This window comes from Zalophus californianus, chromosome 4 (genome assembly GCF_009762305.2).
Source record: "Zalophus californianus isolate mZalCal1 chromosome 4, mZalCal1.pri.v2, whole genome shotgun sequence".
NCBI lineage: Eukaryota > Metazoa > Chordata > Mammalia > Carnivora > Otariidae > Zalophus > Zalophus californianus.
Window position 1 is genome coordinate 27,429,743 of NC_045598.1, and position 19,190 is coordinate 27,448,932.

General features: G+C 43.3%; 1 protein-coding gene across 1 annotated transcript in view; it reads right to left on the bottom strand.

Annotated features, from left to right (window-relative positions):
• Positions 1–4,016: 4,016 nt before the first annotated feature.
• The window catches only part of CLSPN (claspin), a 40,321-nt gene continuing 25,147 nt past the window's right edge, over positions 4,017–19,190 (bottom strand). The window contains exons 11-25 of the mRNA XM_027604964.2: positions 18,644–18,819; positions 18,260–18,324; positions 17,469–17,668; positions 16,984–17,138; positions 15,888–16,114; positions 15,244–15,355; positions 10,653–10,725; positions 10,330–10,433; positions 7,886–8,050; positions 7,673–7,794; positions 7,300–7,427; positions 6,877–6,979; positions 6,214–6,296; positions 5,790–5,951; positions 4,017–5,483 (exon numbers count right to left, since the gene is read on the bottom strand). Coding sequence (XP_027460765.1) covers positions 5,373–5,483; positions 5,790–5,951; positions 6,214–6,296; positions 6,877–6,979; positions 7,300–7,427; positions 7,673–7,794; positions 7,886–8,050; positions 10,330–10,433; positions 10,653–10,725; positions 15,244–15,355; positions 15,888–16,114; positions 16,984–17,138; positions 17,469–17,668; positions 18,260–18,324; positions 18,644–18,819 — 1,986 coding nt within the window. The 3' untranslated portion in view covers positions 4,017–5,372. The remainder of the gene's footprint in view (positions 5,484–5,789; positions 5,952–6,213; positions 6,297–6,876; positions 6,980–7,299; positions 7,428–7,672; positions 7,795–7,885; positions 8,051–10,329; positions 10,434–10,652; positions 10,726–15,243; positions 15,356–15,887; positions 16,115–16,983; positions 17,139–17,468; positions 17,669–18,259; positions 18,325–18,643; positions 18,820–19,190) is intronic.

Genomic DNA, 19,190 nt, shown 5'->3' on the forward strand with positions numbered 1-19,190 from the left:
GAGCCCCACCCCGTCCTCAGCAGCAGGCTAGTGGGCATCCGTGTGGCCTCTCATGTGTGCTCCATCATTTCAGATTAATTTACGCCTCTAATCCCAACCACAGCCCCGAGCTAAACTCAGTCATTCCACTCGGGCCTTGTTTTCCAGATGAGGAAAGCAGTTCAGAGAATGACTTATTCAAGGTCATGCCGCTTGTAAGTTGCATGAACAAGGACTTAAGGCTTTAGCTACCACCTTCTTTTTTTCTTTTTTTTTTTAAAGATTTTATTTATTTGAGAGAGAGAGAGAACGAGAGATAGAGAGCACGAGAGGGAAGAGGGTCAGAGGGAGAAGCAGACTCCCCGCCGAGCAGGAAGCCCGATGTGGGACTCGATCCCAGGACTCCAGGATCATGACCTGAGCCGAAGGCAGTCGCTTAACCAACTGAGCCACCCAGGCGCCCTAGCTACCACCTTCTTTGTGAGCAGTTCAGCTCCAAGCTTCTCCCCATTAGGCTTCAAAGCAGTCCTTGCTCAGGAGGTATTTATTGAATGATTCTACGTGCCAGGTACTGTGCTACCTAGGCTTTTCTTTCTTTTCTTTTTCTTTTTCTTTTTTTACATTTTTAAAAAGATTTTATTTTTAAGCAATTTCTATTCCTAATGTTGGGCTCAGACTCACAACCCCAAGATCAAGAGTCACACGCTCTACGACTGAGCCACCCAGGTGCCCCTTTCTTTACATTTTTTAACAAAACAGACATGGTCTCTGCTTTTACAAAATTTAGTCTAATGAGAAAGGCAGACCTACACAAACATTAAGATGGCAAATTGTGATAAAAGGGGGCACCTGGGTGGCTGTCGGTTAAGCGCCGGCTTTTGGCTCAGGTCATGATCCCAGAATCCTGGGATCAAGCCCCTCATCAGGCTCCCTGCTCAGCAGGGGTCTGCTTCTCCCTCTCCCTCTGTGCTCTCTCTCTCTCTCAAGTAAATAAATAAAATCTTTTTAAAAAATTGTGATAAAAGATGCAAAAGAAAAGGAAACAAACAGAGGTAAGCTGATTAAGAAAGGGGTGGTAATGGAAGTTCAATCTAAGCTAACATCTGGAGAATTATACACTAGCCAGACAAAACAGGAGGGTGAAGAGGAGGCATGCCAGGAAAAGGGAAGAACACTTTGGAAGGCCCTGAGGTTAAGTGTAATGTGGAAGGAGAGTGGACAGGAGGTTGGGAGGCAGAGCTATATAATGGAGGACCTTGTAGGCCATGAGGAGTTTGAAGCTCATTCTGAGTGCAACGGAAACAATAAAAGGTTTTATTTTTTACTTTTAGAAGGGGGGGGAAGCAAAGGGAGAGAGAGAAGCAGGCTCCCTACTGAGCAGTGAGCAGACTTGGGACTCGATCCCAGGACCCTGGGACAATGACCTGAGCTTAAGGCAGACGCTTAACGACTGAGCCACCCAGGTGCCCAAGACACTGAAAAGTGTTATATGAGGGAGTGGCATCCTCCAATTTATGTTTATACAAAGGTCACCCTCTGGCTGCTGTGCATAGATTAGATGGAAAGCAAGCAAAAATATTTTGGGAGAGGAGAGATCAGGAGCCTGCCACAGTTCGCTGGCAGGAAATTATGGAAGCTTGGATTAGGGCACTGGCTATGGAGCTGCGAGACGGCAGAGTCAAGATGCAATGTGGAAGTTGAAATAACAGGTCTCAGAGAGTGTTTGATTACGGAAGGAAGGAGGTGTCAAGGATGCCCTTATAGAGGCACCTGGCTGGCTCAGTCGGTGTAGCGGGTGACTCTCGATCTCGGGGTTGTGAGTTCAAGCCCCACATTGGGCTTAAAATATAAAAGAAATACTTAAAAAATAAAAGAAAATAAAAAGAAAAATATCTTTAAAAAGCGAGAATGGTCGTATAAATTAAGTTGTGGAGATGTAATATACAGCATGGTGACTGTAGTTAATAATATGGTATCGCATACTACAAAGTTGACAGAGTAGATCATAAAAGTTCTTGTCACAAGAAAAAAATGTGTAAGTAACCATGTGTGAGATGTTAATTAACTAGACTTACTGAGGTGATCATTTCACAATATATACAAATATCAAATCATTATAATGTACACCTTAAACTAATATATTTTTTGTTACAATTACAACAAAAAAGAAAATCCTTTTGACTCAGATTTGAAGGATGATAAAATGAAATAAAATCTTCATAACTTAAAAAAAAAAAAATACACCCTTCAGGTTTCCCGCCTGAATGACTGGGTATATGAGGTACTTTTACTGAAATGAGAAACACTGGAGGAAGAGGTTTTTAGAAGGAAGATCATATTATTTTTTTAAGAGTAAGCTCTGGGCCCAACATGAGGCTTGAATTCACAACCCCAAGATCAAGAGCTGCTCGCTCCACTGACTGCACCAGCCAGGCTCCCTGGGGAATATCACATTTTTAAGATGCTTTTTAAGATCACACATTTGAGATGCTTATGAGACAATGGGCCTTTTAAGTTGTCCACAAAACGTGATACAGTTGTGACAGGAGTGATTTCTCAAGCTTGCTGTGTAGCACTTGACATAATGCATTCACGTTCGTTTTCCAACGTAAGCCTCACAACTCTGAGACAGGCATGAATGACGATCCTCATTTTATAGCCCTCGATGGGGGCTCTGAAAGGTGTGGTATTATTCATTCAACCTTTACTAGGCAACACTACATTCCAGGCTGCACGTCATGGAGTGAGGAGAGGGGTGTTTGCCTGGCTCAGTCCGTAGAGCGAGCAACTCCTGATCTCGGGGTTGTGAGTTCAAGCCCCCACGGTGGGTGTAGAGATTACTTAAAAATAAAATCCTTATGAATAAAAGAAAAAAAGATAAGAATACAAGGTAGAAGATAGAACACCATCTCAAGTATATGATCAGATATCATGACACTCCTCCCTATTGTTTAGGTGAACAAGACAGGAAGCCCCATGAGTCATTAAACAAGTAGAGGACATAAAGACCAAAAACGTCCAGTCCGCACCATTAGAAATTCTCGAAGGGCACAGTTTGTGGAGAAGCAGTTGAGATGAGGGATTGCAAGGGAGTTGAGCAGCTTGTCCCCATGGCGCTTTAGTGAACAGAACCTGGCGCTTTATGCAAGAGGCCCTAGAACAGTCTATAGTCTGTACAACTGTGGACTGAATTAACGAGATCAGAGACCTGTTCGCATGAAGTAAAACCATGTGTCCCTACCCCACGGTGTGGAACCAGGTGACAGGGCTGACACTGAGCATATCTCTCTCACAGATGCATAGGCTCTTACCCCCCCAGGGAGGAGTTCCAAGCTAGCGGAGCAGCAGGAGCTGTAGCCGCAGGCCCTGGGGCCTGTTTCATTCAAACAGCGCTGAAGCTGATGGCTCAATGTTTGGGGCACAGGCATCTGGGTCAGGAGGCAACTCTCCACTGCAATCCCGTTAGCCAGGTCGAGGCTTAGCTTGCCCTGTGACAGCTATACCCACATGGGGAAAAAGTGACCCAGAGCTGAAGACCCAACTTCACTTTCTCCAGAGTGCTTTCTTTCCAGAGCCTGGGAAAGAAGCCAGTGGCTCCCTGGATACCTTTCATACTGCTTTTCTTATCCTCGGTGGTCAATGCCAACCCTCTTCTTCTGTCCCCCAAAAAGAATCTGGGAAAGCAAGAGGAGAGAAATATCTCGCCCTCCTTCCCAGCTCTCTTCTGCATGGGAAAGCCTGCCTGTCTAGGGCCCTGTTTAGAGGGCTCAGAAGGAGGGGCATTAGCCCTCACCGAGGACCCAAGGCTGCAAATCAAAGAGCTATAACCACAGGCACCATTTATGTAAACTCTCTTCACCTGCACTGAACCCAAACCACATGGAGAGTTAATGTGATTCACCGGAGTGGAGAGGTCAGGGAGGGACAACTGTAACAGCCTTTTTCTCTTGACTCAGGGGGGCTTCCTTAGGAGACAGGTTGCCTGAAAATATTAGACAGGCACTGACCTAAGAACGAGGACCCAATCTGGACGGCAAACCCTGCCTTCAGGCACTGAGATTTATTGAAACACTACATACATATTAAAACATCTTTATATACATTTTCCCCATTACAAGATTACAAATATACAAATTCAAAGTCAGCATCTTGTGTATTAGAAACAACTGTAGAAAACCTACACCCTAACTCCAGCAATAAAATTGGTGTTCCCTATCTGCCCATCACAAACTGGCTGCCCTCTCTGACCTGAACCCCAGTGCACCCCGAAACTGTCAAGTCCAGTTCCTGACAGTGAAACCACAGTATTCACATGGTATGTTTTTCCAAAGCAGCAGTGACACTCAGTTCTGGGGGGTGGAGGGGAGGATCTGTCTAGAATTCTGAGAGCCTCATGATTGTTCAGGGAAAATTGGGAGTGGGGGGCAATTCTCGTCAACAATATTTTGATTATAAACTCGATAGTGGTCTTCTCTCTAAATAAGCAATGAACTGTTGTCCTCTGGTCAGGGCAATGTAATAAACCCAGTTGAATGCAATAAATAATGGTTATATGTCTTGCAATGTAATAAACCCAGTTGAATGCAATAAATAATGGTTATATGTCTTTTTGTCAGGATGAGAAGGGAGGTCCTTGAGCAACTTTGTTTCACATTGAGAATTTAGTCCCAGGAGAGAGCTCTCTCTGTCCCATGGGATATAGAATATGGGAGACACCGGGTGTGTAGAACCCTTAATCTTCATCCTTGTAGTCCAGAAAATTAGGGCAAACGTCTTTCTGACTTGGGTACTGATTTGAGTCCTTACTATAAGTGAAGCAAATGTTAATCGGCAAGTTGAGGCTGCCTCGGGAAGAGGAATACAGGAAAACGGAAGGGGCAAGACAAATGTAACGGTCCATCTGTTGGTTCCAAGGTCCTCCAAGAAGGCTCTCTTTCACTGACTCCAGGTCATTGTGGGGCACATGTTAGGGTGTGAAGGATTCCTACTGGTACCGACATCGGCATTCCGTTTTCTGGAATTTTCCGTAATGCCACACTTTTTCATCCTCCTCCAACCAGCCCTTTCACAAAGAGCTATCAACCCAGGAGGCTGCTAGGATAAAGTGTCAAATGTATAATGGAGGAAGTGAGCCTTCACCCAAGCATCCATGAATTAATGTAAACACTGCAGAATTAAGATTAGTGGCCAACCCAGGAAATAATACTAGGAAAGGAAAAAGACATCCAGAGCGATGCAGTGGAAAGAACTGGAATCTCTGTCCGTAATCTTAATGCACTGATTATAAAGGGTAGGGGGGGAGAGGAGAGGTCATCCACGTGGGCATCAATTCCAATCTTCAACACCAGAAACTTCTCAAAGCAGTCTCAACATAGGTGCCAGCACCCTTGATATTAGCTTTCCAAGTATCTGAAGATGCTTTGCTTCAATCCTGAAATGCTATCATCTGTTTTGAGGCGCTTAGGTGATGGGGATGCCATTAAAGATGGAGCCCTTCTCCTTACCTAGAGAGCGGAGAAAGAGTCAGGACCAGCTCAGGGCCCTCATACAAGTACTTACCTTCAATTAGCTCTTAAGGAACACATAGTTAAATCATGGATATTTAGGAAAAAGAGAAATATAAACTTTCCAGGAAAGTTTCAAAGCTGATTACCTACTGGAGGTAGCAGTCCTCTTGTACTTCATTGGGGAGTGTAAGATTAACACCCCAGCATAAGCCTTTAAGCCAGAAATATCTATATTTTTTATTTAAAAATCAATCAATCAATCTTGCCCTGGAGAGCCACCAAATCAATTCTCAAATTCCCTACCTGAGGCTTAGATGATTCTTTCGCTGCCTCAGCCTTAACAGGAGAAAGTGTATGGAAGACAAAGTTTCTTAAATTTCGGGGTGCACTGGGATTCAGGTCAGAGAGGGCAGCCAGTTTCTGAAGCACAGCTTTGGGCTGGTTTAGCAGTGAGCCTGTCTTCAGCTGAAGAGAGAAGAGTCGGTTGGCATCAGATCCCAAGCGCCAAGGGAAGAATGAGAAGTCAGTCCCGCCCTGCCTCCCCAGGCCTTGAGGGGACATATTCCTACCCCACTCAAGTAGAAAAGAAAGAGCAGAATCTTTTGACATCTACTTTCATTTCCTGCAGCCACCTCCCTCCGCTAATGACAGAGTACTCCCTTAGCCTGACCTGGGCCTATAGAACCTTGCAGATCATGACATCAGCCTAAACAAGTCCCCGACCAACCTGGTGTGCACTTTCCGGCCTGATGGCTTCAAAAGGATTTCTGAGTAAAGACTTTGGTTCTTGAACAACCACAGCAGTATTGGCTGAAAAGACAAGACAGAGAGGCTTGTTCTGGGCAAAGCTGGGTAGAATTACCTTTAAATCTAAACAAGCTAAGAAGCCTGTAACTAAACGAATAAACTAAAGCTTAAGAACTCGAATTATTTTATAATGGTGACTTGAAACTATAGTAAGGAGTGGCAGGAAGACAGACAACCAACTTGAACGCTGACAAATAGTTAACAGTAATAAGCAAAAACAAGCATGGTAAGAGTGCAGAATAGTGTTTTAGGAGCCTCATTCTGGAATTAGATATATCTGGGTTCAAAGTCTAGCTCTGACACAATCCTGGGCAACTAAATAAAGAAGCCAGAATTCCTACTCTGAGCTGCCTTAGAAGATAAAGTCAAACCAGCTACCTTATACTCACAAGTACAATGTCCACTACCCAATAGTCTAAGATCCAAAAACACTGTCCTTTCCCACCTCGGAGGGCCCTCTTTAAGACAATGTTAGACACAGGACCATGCCTAAGCCGCAACAGTCCCTAAGGCTGCAGTCGCTTCCAAGGCTCCAGCACGACCAGTCCAGGGGGCTGGACCCGGACGAAGGCCAAGAGCTCACCATTTTTCTGTAGTGCTTTGGCTGTAACCTTCTTGGCTAGCATCATAAACTGACTGTCTTCCCCAATGTCGTCTTCTTCAGCTGCAATTTTCCCCTGCTGTGCCTAAAAACAAAAATCAACATTAACGGAAGTCTACCGCGTCCCCAAATAGCATAGCCTGGATTGTGAAGCTAAGGTACCTGGGATATCATTTGCTTTCTTTTTTACAACCTTTGTTGCTATAGACAAAAAAAATGATATTGGACAGACAAACACTAAATGAACTGCTCATGATCTTCTCAAAGCACAAAAGAAAATTCAAGGATTAAAAGGGACAGCAATAATTTGCCCAAGATTTTGAAACTAGCCTGACCAGTGAGGTGAGTGGGTCCTCTCCTCATAAACTAGGGACAGAACAGAGGACGTTCTTACAGACTTCCTACCTGGTCCCGAAGCCACTGCTCTCGTTCAATTCGCTCCTTCCTCCAACGGGCTTCCGTCTCATCAAGCTGCTCTTCGATCTGATCATCATCAGAGTCTCTGTGGAACAAGTCCATCTGGGAAGCATCATCTAAAGCAAAGAGTCAAGGCTATCAGCATTCTGCAGTCTCCTGGGAGAAGGTGCCCGGACAGACACACGGAACTCATTGCTCATCATATACCAACACAAGCTTTCCCCACTCACTAACACAAAGTCACGGTTACGGCCAGGTCCTCCTCAACAGCCTGCTGCGGTTTTGATTTCCACTTGCCGTCTTAAACTGGACAAACACGGATGCCGTACCATTTTGTTTCCGAAAGCAATGAGCAAGATACCTATGTTTTTCCATCGGAATTTCCTCATTCGGCCAGGACCGTCACTGTGCAGATCCCCATCAGCGAGGTACCTCTCTTGGTATAAACGTAGCTGTCGCTTATCATCATCCAACATCGTTTTCCTGCAGGAAAAGTACAGCATTCAAAACCGGGACCACTCTGGCTGGTCGTAGAAACACCCCATGACGCAGAAGGGCCTGTTGGGATACTGACATGTGTATTTTCTTGATTTGATTCTGCAGCTCCTCGTCAGAAGGAAGTGCTTCATCAATTTCGTCCTGTTCATATTCGTCAAGCTCTTCCCCATCATACTCATCTTCACTTCCCACATCACTCCCCGACACCTCTGCCTCATCCTCCAGGTATTTCTTCAATCTCCTAGAAAAGAATTGTAAAGATTAGAAATGCAACAATGAATACAAACATACAGACTATGGATGCAGTGAGAAAAGCAGAACATAGAGCCACTTAAATTTTAATAATACATTCTGAAGATACTTAAAGTCTATCATTTAATACACACTGTATGCCAATAACTGTGCTTTCCAGGCATCGTGGCCTTATCTCAGGGGGGAAGACTATTATTCCCTTCAATTTACAGTTGAATGAAATGAGACTGAGAGAGTAAATAAATTACCCAAAGTCACACAACTAGGAGGTAGTAGAGCCTGGATTCTTTTTTTTTTTTTAAACATTTATTTATTTATTTATTTATTTATTTGAGAGAGAGAGAGAGAGAGAGAGAATGAGAGATAGAAAGCATGAGAGGGAAGAGGGTCAGAGGGAGAAGCAGACTCCCCGCCGAACAGGGAGCCCGATGTGGGACTCGATCCCGGGACTCCAGGATCATGACCTGAGCCGAAGGCAGTCGCTTAACCAACTGAGCCACCCAGGCGCCCGAGCCTGGATTCTTTAAAGCCAGAATCCCAATCTCCTCTATACATTTGGGACATACCTGCGGGCAGGTTCAGATTATTCTGTTCTGTACTTAAGCTCACCAGTGCTGGGAGACAGATTAGAGATGGTATGGTATAAAGACATAATAGACTGGGATCCCTTACAGCCACCAGATCTTGACCCCCAAGTTAGAGGCATGACTGAGGCTCAGAGTTACTGATAAGTAAAACCACTACTAGTTTTTGTGACCTCGGTTCCTACTGAGAACAAATCTGCTGTCACTTTGGGCTTAAAGTCCTGTCATCTATGGTCATGAGTGGTAGAAGTTTGATGGCTTTCTGAAGGCTGATTTTTATCAAAGACTTATGTTATTTTTTTTTTTTTAAGGATTTTACTTATTTATTTGACAGAGAGAGGGACAGCGAGAGAGGGGAACACAAGCAGGGGGAGTGGGAGAGGGAGAAGCAGGCTTCCTGCCGAGCAGGAAACAGATGTGGGGCTCGATCCCAGGACCCTGGGACCATGACCTGAGCCGAAGGCAGCCGCTTAACTGAGCCACCTCAGCACCCCAGACTTACGTTATTCTTTTAAAGCTGAGTTCCTCTAAATCCCAGGGTTCCTGAGGAATTCCTTCGGAGGGCTACTAGCCACTGAGTTCTCTAATCGTCCCATTAGCCCATTTGGAGCAGTTCAACTTTTAGCTGTCATTCTTTCTAAGATTTCATTTGGACAAAGGACTTTGCAGTTAAATAAGGTTTAAGAACCACTTCCTTAGAAAAATCTATAGATGACCCAAAGCTATAGGAGATAGTTAATCTGAAAGGTGACAAATTAGAACTCTAAACTTGATCTTAATAGAATGGAATGATGGGCTAGAGACAATAATACAAAGCTAGTAGGGATCAATATGATATCCTGTATGTGAATTCCAAAAGTCATCCACGTAAAATATAATATTGAATACCTATTAAAATGGTCTTTATAAAACTCTTAACATCACGGGAAAATGCTTATGGATATCCTGAGAAAAAAGTAAGACGCAAAAGTGTACATACAAAAAACAAACCAACCAACCTGCACAGATCTCAACTATATGAAAATATATGCATAAAAATGGTTATGGAGCAATCTACCATCCACACATTCATTAAATACTTGGATGGTGAACACAGACGACTTTTTATTTGTAGCTTTCTGTCTTCTTTTAAATATTCTAAAATAAATGGTTTACTTTCATGAGCAGAACAACGAAACATTAAAAAAAAAAAATGAACGGGAGGTCATATGCCCAACACTAGGATGAGGAAAACCTGAAATGACAGTAATTCATAGGAAAAAAGACCCTACTCCTAGACAAGGAATTTTTGTTGTCTACCAAATCCTCAGGATCTATAGTGACTCAGCCCTTACGATCTTTTACTTTACAAGCAGTGTGCATCCATATCATGGTTAGACCGTAACCCGCAGCGGGAGTCGGACCACACCTGAGGATAAAGAGAGTATCCAGGACGTGAGGAGTCAGAAAGCAACGTCATGTGAGAAACAGCTGAAGGAACTAGAGATATTTAGTATAGAACTCACTTAAGGGAGTACATAACCATCTTTGAACACTCAAGAGATACCATGTGAATGGGGTTTACTTCATCTGTGTTAACCACAAACAGCAACAGACCCAGCAGACAGGTAAAACGGGAGCAAGCGACAACTCAGCCGTTAGGAGAACTTTCTCTAGCAACGGAAGGAATGGACATAACACCTACATTTGCCTTTTCAACCTCTCAGACTGCTTCAGGAGCTCTTCCTCATCATCATCTTCATGGTCTTCCAGGGCCACATCTTCATTAGCAGAGTTACTGTGTTCATCCTGAAAAATCAGAGTATCACACACAGAGTTAAGCAGAACAGAACGTGTCCTCAACAAAAACAGGATTTGTAAACTTCTGCCCAAACATCTCATTCTAGGAAATGGCTTCGGATGACATGCCAAACTTAAAATTCTCAACAACTCAGACTAGGAAAAAGAGAGACAGCAGCAGCAACACCTGGAGTTCAGTTAGGATTACTCTGTTCCCTTCCAGCTCACCTCATCACTGTCAAACTCATTATCATTTGGGACAAGCCGAAAGTCTCCAAATTCCTCCTCTTCACCCTCTTCCCTAAAATGCAAATCAAGAAACCAATAAATAGGTCGTTGAAAGCAAACCACAAGGATTCAGCCAACTTAGGAACTGAAAATATTTTATTAGCCCCAACAATCTCTTTAAGAAACAGGAAACAAGATACTTGCCTTTAAAAAAAAATTTGTTTAATTGTGATAAAATACACATAAGGCACCACATCTCAGCTGGCCCGCCCAAGACCCCCTGAGCGCCAACCCTATTCCCCCGCGCGGTCCCATTTCCGCTCCAACAAGATGAAAGAAACTATTATGAACCAGGAGAAAGTCGCCAAACTACAAGCACAAGTGAAACTTGGTGGGAAAGGAACTGCTCGTCCAAAGAAGGTGGTTCATAGAACGGCTACAGCAGATGATAAGAAACTTCAGTTCTCCTTAAAGAAGTTCGGGGTAAACAGTATCTCTGGTATTGAAGAAGTGACTGTATTCACAAACCCAGGAACAGTGATGCACTCTAACAACCCCGAAGTTCAGGCGTCACTGGCAGCGAACTTTTGCCATCACAGGCCATGCTGAGGCAAAGCGCTGACAGAAATGCTACCAACTCGGTGCAGAGAGTCTGACTAGTTGAAGAAGACTGGCTGAAGCTCTGCCCACACAATCTGTGGATGGAAAAGCACCACTTGCTACCGGAAAGGAGGATGATGATGATGAAGTTCCAGATCTTGTGGAGAATTTTGATGAAGTTTCCAAGAATGAAGCAAACTGAATTGAGTCAACTTCTAAAGAAGTTACTGGGAGCTGCTATTTTATATGACTGCTTTTTAAAATTTTGTTCATGGATCTGATAAAATCTAGAGCTCTAATATTTTTAAGCCCAAGCCCCTTGGACACCGCAGCTCTTTTCAGGTTTTGCTTATACACAATTCATTCTTTGCAGCTAATTAAGCTGAAGAAGCCTGGGAATAAAGTTTGAAACAAGGTAATAAAGTTCCTTCCCTAGGAAACAAACAAACAAACAAAAGACACATAACATAAGCACAACGCCCAGTGCAGAGCCCAAAGCGGGGTTTGATCTCAAGACCCTAAAATCATGACCTGAGCCGAAATCAAGAGACGGACGTTTGACTGAGCCACGCAGGTGCCCCAAACTCCATATCCTTTAAACAACAGTTCCCCACTCTTCCCTCCCCTCAGCTCCTGACAACTACCCTTCTACTTTCTGTCTCTATGAATTTAACTACTCTCAGTACCTCATCTAAGTGGAATCCTACAGTATTTGTATTTTGGGGACTGGCTTATTCCACCTAGCATAATGTCCTCAAGGTTCATTCATGTTGTTGCATGTGTCAGAATTTCCTTCCTTTTTAAGGATGACTAATCCATTGTGTGTGTGTGTGTGTGTGTGTGTGTGTGTGTGTGTGTGTGTGTGTGTGTGTGTCCACCACATTTTGTTTCTCCACTTGGGATGCTTCCATTTTTTAAAAAAGATTTTATTTCTTTATTTCACAGAGAGACACAGCGAGAGAGGGAACACAAGCAGGGGGAAGTGGGAGAGGGAGAAGCAGGTTTCCCGCTGAGCAGGGAGCCCGATGCGGGGCTCAATCCCAGGACCCCCGGACCATGACCTGAGCCGAAGGCAGATGCTTAACGACTGAGCCACCCAGGTGCCCTGGGATGCTTCCACTTTTTAATCATTATGAATAATGCTACGATGAACATGGGTATACAAATATCTGAGACCCTGTTTTCACTTCTTTTGTGAATATACTTGAAAGTGGAATTGCTGGATCATATTCTATTTTTAATTTTTTGAGACACTGCCAATCTGATTTCCACAGAAGCTTCAACATTTTACATTCCCACCAGCAGTGGATAAGGGTTCCAATTTCTCCATATCCTCACAAACACTTGTTATTTTGTGGGGGTTTTTTTATAGTAGCCATCCTAATGAGTGTGAGGTAGTATCTTACTGTGGTTTTGATTTGCATTTCTCTAATCATTAGTGTTGAACACTCTCATGTGCTTATTCTTGCCTTTTTATTCTTAATAATTATGAACATTTATTAAGCACCAAGAGTATACTGCAATGGTTGCTATGTAAAAACACAATTAACAACATAGTGTCCCTGCCATGGAGCTTACAATCTAAAATGAAATACAACAAGAATGCTGTAAGCCTACCTCAAAATTTCCTTAACTTAGAAATGGCTATTTTGGCAAGTGAGGCAAAATGGCCTATCATTTTAGGTACAATGTTAATAGGCTTTGAACATGATCCAAAGAATGTTTTACTTATACCCAGACATTCCCCCCAATAAGAGTAGGCTTGGTAAGAAAAAGAGCACTTAGAAATTGGGTAAGAACAATGAATTATTTCAAATTGCCTTGTAGGACTTTAAACAGAGAAATGCTTACTGGCCTGAGTTTTTCCACAGCTAGGGAAAACCCCATGAAAAATATCATTAACTCAACCAAAACCTGTCTTCTATTCCACTTGCAACTTTTCGACTTTCTCCTCCTTTCCCACAGGTAAGGGCTCCAGTGACACCCCTAGCAGGGAAGAAAGTACTGTATCTAGACAAAATATCCTGAAGTTGTAGAGGGTTACCAAATCGAACTTCTAGGAAATATTAATTCCTATTTTAAAAGAGTGAGCAAAGACAGCAGTGGTGCATCTCGCTACAGGAGAGGCCTGGCCATGTAAGATACGTAAACAAAGCAGCTGAACGCAGTTCATGCACCTTCAAAGTGATTAAGAATATGGGTAAATAGTTGCTTTTCTGTCCCTTATTTCTGCTGTAGGGGGATTTGACAATTTAGCATCAAGATCCCAAATTGCAAAGCCTGTACTATTTTGCCTATATCCATAGTATAATATTTAATAAATACTTCCCAAGTTTTCCTTGCTGGTCACGTATTAGCTGACAAGAGCACACTGAAGGGATTTTGATTCTTACTGTCAAATGCAAAGACTGTTTTAAACATCTGAGTACATATAGTCTTAAACTATATATTATTTCCTTTTTTTATTTAAAAGATTTTATTTATTTATTTGTCAGAGAGAGAGAGAGCAAGAGCACAAGCAGGGGGAGCGGCAGGCAGAGGGACAAGCAGACTCCCCGCGGAGCAGGGAGCCTGATGTGGGACTCAATCCCAGGACCCTGGGATCATGACCTGAGCTGAAGGCAGATGCTTAACCAACTGAGCCACCCAGGTGTCCCTATATTGATTATTTTCAATCACTGATAATTCTTTGAATTTTTAGTGTTCTCTAAAAGAACACTAAATAGTAATTGGTTATAAGTTACCTGAAAAATGAAATAGAATTTAATTTACTCTGTAAAGTGCATGCACAAACTTTTAAAAAAATACATGCATACAAATATTTTAATTTGCCTTTTTTTTTTTTTAAGAGAAATGTTGTGTTTAATGGTAAGCTTAGCACAATTTTAACACCAGCCATGGCCTGAAGTCAAAGCAGCAGGGACAGGTAGGCAACCCCTGCAGAGTCTCACATGGCAAAGAGAATGAGGAAGGCGACCATCCCATAGAAAAACCCTTTGTCCTCAGACAGGGGAAAGCCCAGAATGGCACAGGAGAAGAGCTGCTGCTTGACAGACGGGTTCCTGGCACAGCCAATGATCAAGCTGCAAACACCATTCCAGAGCCAGCCCCTGAACCAGCCACACTAACTGTGGTAGCCCCAGCACCAATAATCGTGGCTGCTGGAGCGCCTGGGTGGCTTGGTCGGTTAAGTGTCTGCCTTTGGCTCAGGTCATGATCTCAGTCCTGTGATCGAGCCCTGCATCGGGTTCCCTGCTCACTGGGGAGCCTGCTTCTCCCTCTCCCTCTGCCCCACCTCCCCGCTTATTCTCCTCTTTCAAATAAATAAATAAAAATCCTTTAAACAAACAAACGTGGCTACTGCAGCAACATCCCAGGAGAGAACACTGGTCTGGAACTCTGTCAGGCCCCCTGGAGCAGGGAGCTGCTGTAGGAGGGCTGTTTAGATGGGATCCTGGCCTACTCAAGGAGGCAGACACAGGCCTGACTGGAGCCTTGGTACAACAGCGGATCAGAGCCAGAGGAATGAGCAGTGCCCGGTGCTCTGCACTGTCTGCCCCCCAGCTTTAGCTCTAGGTCTCTATTCTTGCCATTTTTGTTTTGTTTTAAAGATTTTATTTATTTATTTGAGAGAGAGAGAAAAAGCACGAATGGGGGGAGGGGCAAAGGGAGAGAAAGAAGCAGACTCCCTGCTGAGCAGGGAGCCCAACTCGGGGCCCGATCCCAGGACCCTGAGATCATGACCTGAGCCCAAGTCAGATGTTTAACCGCCTGAGTCACCCAGGCGCTCCATATTCTTGCTTTCTTTAACCCTGTTCTCCACCAACCAAAGGAAAGAACTGTAATTTCCTTACTTTGCAAATGAGACTCAAACGTACTGCAAGACTCTCAGACAGGATAGGAAGCCCCTAAGATGGTTCCTTATTGCTGACTTCAGGATTTTATCAGAAGACTGGGCCTTCTTACATTCCCCCCAATCACTGAGACTCACCTGTCTGTGGGGAAAGAACCTGAGCAAAGAGCAAGTGCTTCTTCCATTGGATCCCCCAAGCTGCTCTCCTTCTCCTGCTTATTTAACTCTGATGGAATCAGAGTAGAGGCATCTATATCACAACAAAGAGAAAGATTTGTTACCAAGAAATAACAGCTCTGTCCTCTTTCCCCAGCTCAATACAGTTCTAAGGTAAGCTTGCCAAAAAGATCCATTCATTCAACAAATCCTTATTTGGTGCTTACTATGTGCCAGGCACAAGTGATACGGTAGTGAACAAAACAAAAATCCCAGCTCACATAGAGCTGACATTCTAGCATCGGGGAGAATAGAACACGCAGGTGGAAACAAGTAGGCATTTATATGAAATTAACTATACTCCAACACTCTTCTAAGCTTTGCATGCATAGTAACCATAAATGAGAAATCGCATGGCAAAAGCTGAAGCTTAAGTTGACATTTACCACCTTAAGAAAGTAAGGGCTCCAAATGTCAGGAAGCTAAGAATTCAACCTATACACAATAATCCAGCACAGCCCTGTTTTCTATGAACTTTTCACCCAATGGTAACAGGCTTCTTTTCAAGGACACTGACTTAAGATATTTGGCTGTGGTGAGCCTGATATTCTCTGCTGGCTATTTACCCTGAGAAGTGAATTTTCCTGAACAAAGATTCAGAAGTTCTTCCAGGTTCTCTTTCTTGTCATTCTTCCTGGGCTGAGTTTTTTCGTTTTGAGATGTGAACTTTCCAGTACACAGATCCAATAGTTCATCCATGTTAGCATCCATGGCATTCTCATCCATACTGGCCAATGGCAAGCCAGGCTGCAAAGCCTGGTACTGATTCCTATGGTTTCTAACGTTTAAGAACCTACAAACACAATGAAGAATATAAGAAATTCTCTAGGGGAAAAAACAAAGTAGTAGGTAAAAAAATCTAAAGAGGATTTTTTTTTTTAAGAAGCGGGGAGGGGCAGAGGGAGAGAGAGAGTCTTAGGCAGGCTCCATGCCCAGCCCAGAGCCCAAGGCAGGGCTTGATCTCACGACCCTGAGATCATGACCTGAGCCGAAATCAAGAGTAGGATGTTTAACCGACTGAGCCACCCAGGTGCCCCATGGGGAAAAAAAATTGGATGCTTCTAAAACCTAACTTAAAAAAGCTGAATCCTAGGGGTGCCTGGGTGGCTCAGTTGGTTAAGCATCTGCCTTCGGCTCAGGTTATGATCTCGGGATCCTGGGATTGAGCCCCATGTAGGGCTCCTTGCTCAGCAGGGAGTCTGCTTCTCCCCCTCTCTATGCCCCTCCCCATCGCTCATGTTCTTTCTCTCAAATAAATCTTAAAAAAAAAAAAATGCTGAATTCCAAACCAGAAGACTGTAGCCTTGTGATAATCTAAACAGGAAGGGAGTTTAATAAAAGAATAAATGCTATTTGAAAGGTAAAGGGGTAAAGGGTAATTTTTGGTTCAAACAGTGCCAGAGTAGAACTTGGTGTTATGTCCACGTAATGTGCCATGGATCTGTAAAGCAGAGATCGAAGGATCAGAATGCCAGCAAGGACTATTTACGTTTTATTTTCTGGAAGGCCTTTGTTCAAACTTGCAGAATGTAATACTAATGGTCTGTACACCTCTTTCTCAGAAGAGAAAGCACAGATGGAGCAACAGAAGCTCACTTTATTTTTAAACAAATTAAGCAGTACCCAGCACCATCCCACCCACAGAAACATAAAACTACCTACCCATCTGCATCCAACAGTTGGCTCTGAGTGTCATCTTCTAAACAAAACTGGAAGTCTCCGGCTCCTAGGAAAAGTGTCTTAGGCTCTGGGGAGGCGTTATACAGATCCTGGGAATCCTCTATGGGAAGTGAAGGCTCAGACAGCTTTCCTGAACTCTGGCACCAAAACAAAACCAAACAAAAACAAAACATTTTATAATTGTCATTCACTGTCATGACAACAACAGAAGTTGCTATTTGCAGGATTTTATCCATTCTCAGGCAATTACAGTTGAGGAGGACAATGCATAGTCAAGAGAGGAATAAAGAAAAACATCTTCAGGAAAGTAAGAACACCGAATGAGGCTTGTTTTTAATACACACAGGGGGTGGTTGCTTTAAACTGAACATACATAATGTGCTGGGAGTTGGTTGGCTTGGACACACTTAATTTAGCAGGGTGGGAAGTAAAAGGGGGAGGAGATTAGAAAACAATTATCATCTTACCTTAGAAGCTGAGCTGACCAAACTGGCTCGAAATAGCCCAGGGGAAGGAGATCTGAAATCTCCTGCTGTAGGGAAAAAACTGGTCCCACGGCCTGTCTGTCTATTGCAAGGCTGATAGGATGGAATCGTGGAGCCAATCAGCTCAAAGCTGCTATTGCGGCTGCTCTCCTTTGTTAGCAATGAACATGAATCATCTTCATCTAAGGAAAGAGAAATAACTTTTAAGTACATGATTCTAGAAATGAGGTGGATCTGTTTAGGACAAAGAATTGAGAATGAAACTGTCAGGTAACATTCATAGGCAAACCTCTCAAGTTATATGTTCTAAAACATGAAGTCGAAGGTAAATTATAGTACTAAGATAGCATTATACCATCGAGGTTTATCACTGAGCTAAGTGACACCTGGAAGTTCCCATCTTTCTCTCACCCTGCCTAACGCCTGTGATCACTCTCCCCATTATCCACTCACGTATACATCTTCCTTTCATCTACTTATGACAGAAATGTTTCACAGTTCACTTAATCAACACACACTACTAAGGACCTATTATATGTCCATGGTCAACTGTAAGGAAACTGTAAGTTTTCAAAAACAGAACCAAGAAAAATCTTCTAATTTGTAAATTCCTTTCAGAAGAATTTTCTAACTCATAAATTCCTTTCATTGCCACAGGGGAGACTGAGAAAAGTCTACTAGAGTTCCAAAAAATGGAATCTTACGGAATTGTAGTCCTGAAGTACCAAAGTTAGAGGAGCTAAGAAAAGTTCTGCGTGGGAGTTACTACTTACCCAGTTTGCTAGACCTTTTCCCTGAGATTTCATCTGTCTCTGATTTTTCTTCACTAGGAAAGTAACTACAAAATAAGAAGGTCAGTTGTTTTATCTGTTTCTGCTTTTTTTTTTTTTAAGACTTATTTTTTTGAGAGAGAGTGTGACCACACACTAGTGAGGGGAGGGGCAGAGGGAGAAGAGGGAAAGAATCCCAAGGAGACTCCCTGCTGAGCCTGGAGCCAGACACGGGGCTCCATCCCATGACCCATGAGATCACGACCTGAGCAGAAATCAAAAGTCGGACACTTAACAGACTGAGCCACCCAGGAGCCCATGTTTCTGCTTCTTATGAGAGGGGCAAACATAAGGGAATCTTATCTTTCCCTAGAGAGAATTACTTACCCCATCTTGGAAGAGTTGTCCTTAAATAGAAGTAAGGTCTCGGATGACAGAGGTTTGGGGACAGAGAGAAGACCAACTGACTTGTCAATGTTACTGCTGCCATCACTGTTGTCTTTCTCCATTTCTTTCTCGTCTTTGGTTTCCGTTTCTTCACTACTGAGAAGGAATTCTGCAATCTTCACCAATCATGCCGCCCCAGAACAAAAAAGTCCAAAAATTTAAAAACAAATATGCTGTTAGCCTGATATATGGCTGCTTGGTGACAGGTCACATCTTAGATCTGAAAAGGTAAACCTAAAGGAAGCTTGGTCTAACCATTAGGAGCAACATAACTTTCCCTGACACTTCTAGAGCTCTTTTATACTTATTTTACCTTTTACCCTCCCCAACTTGCTACAAGATTGTCAAAGAAGACTGGATTATCATTTTATTGAGGCAATGAGAGGTTAAATAATTAGCCTGAGACTGAGGCACAATTAGTAGCCTCAGACCAAAAACAGACTGTGACACGCAGCCCAGTTCAGACATTCAGACTCCCTTCTTTCTT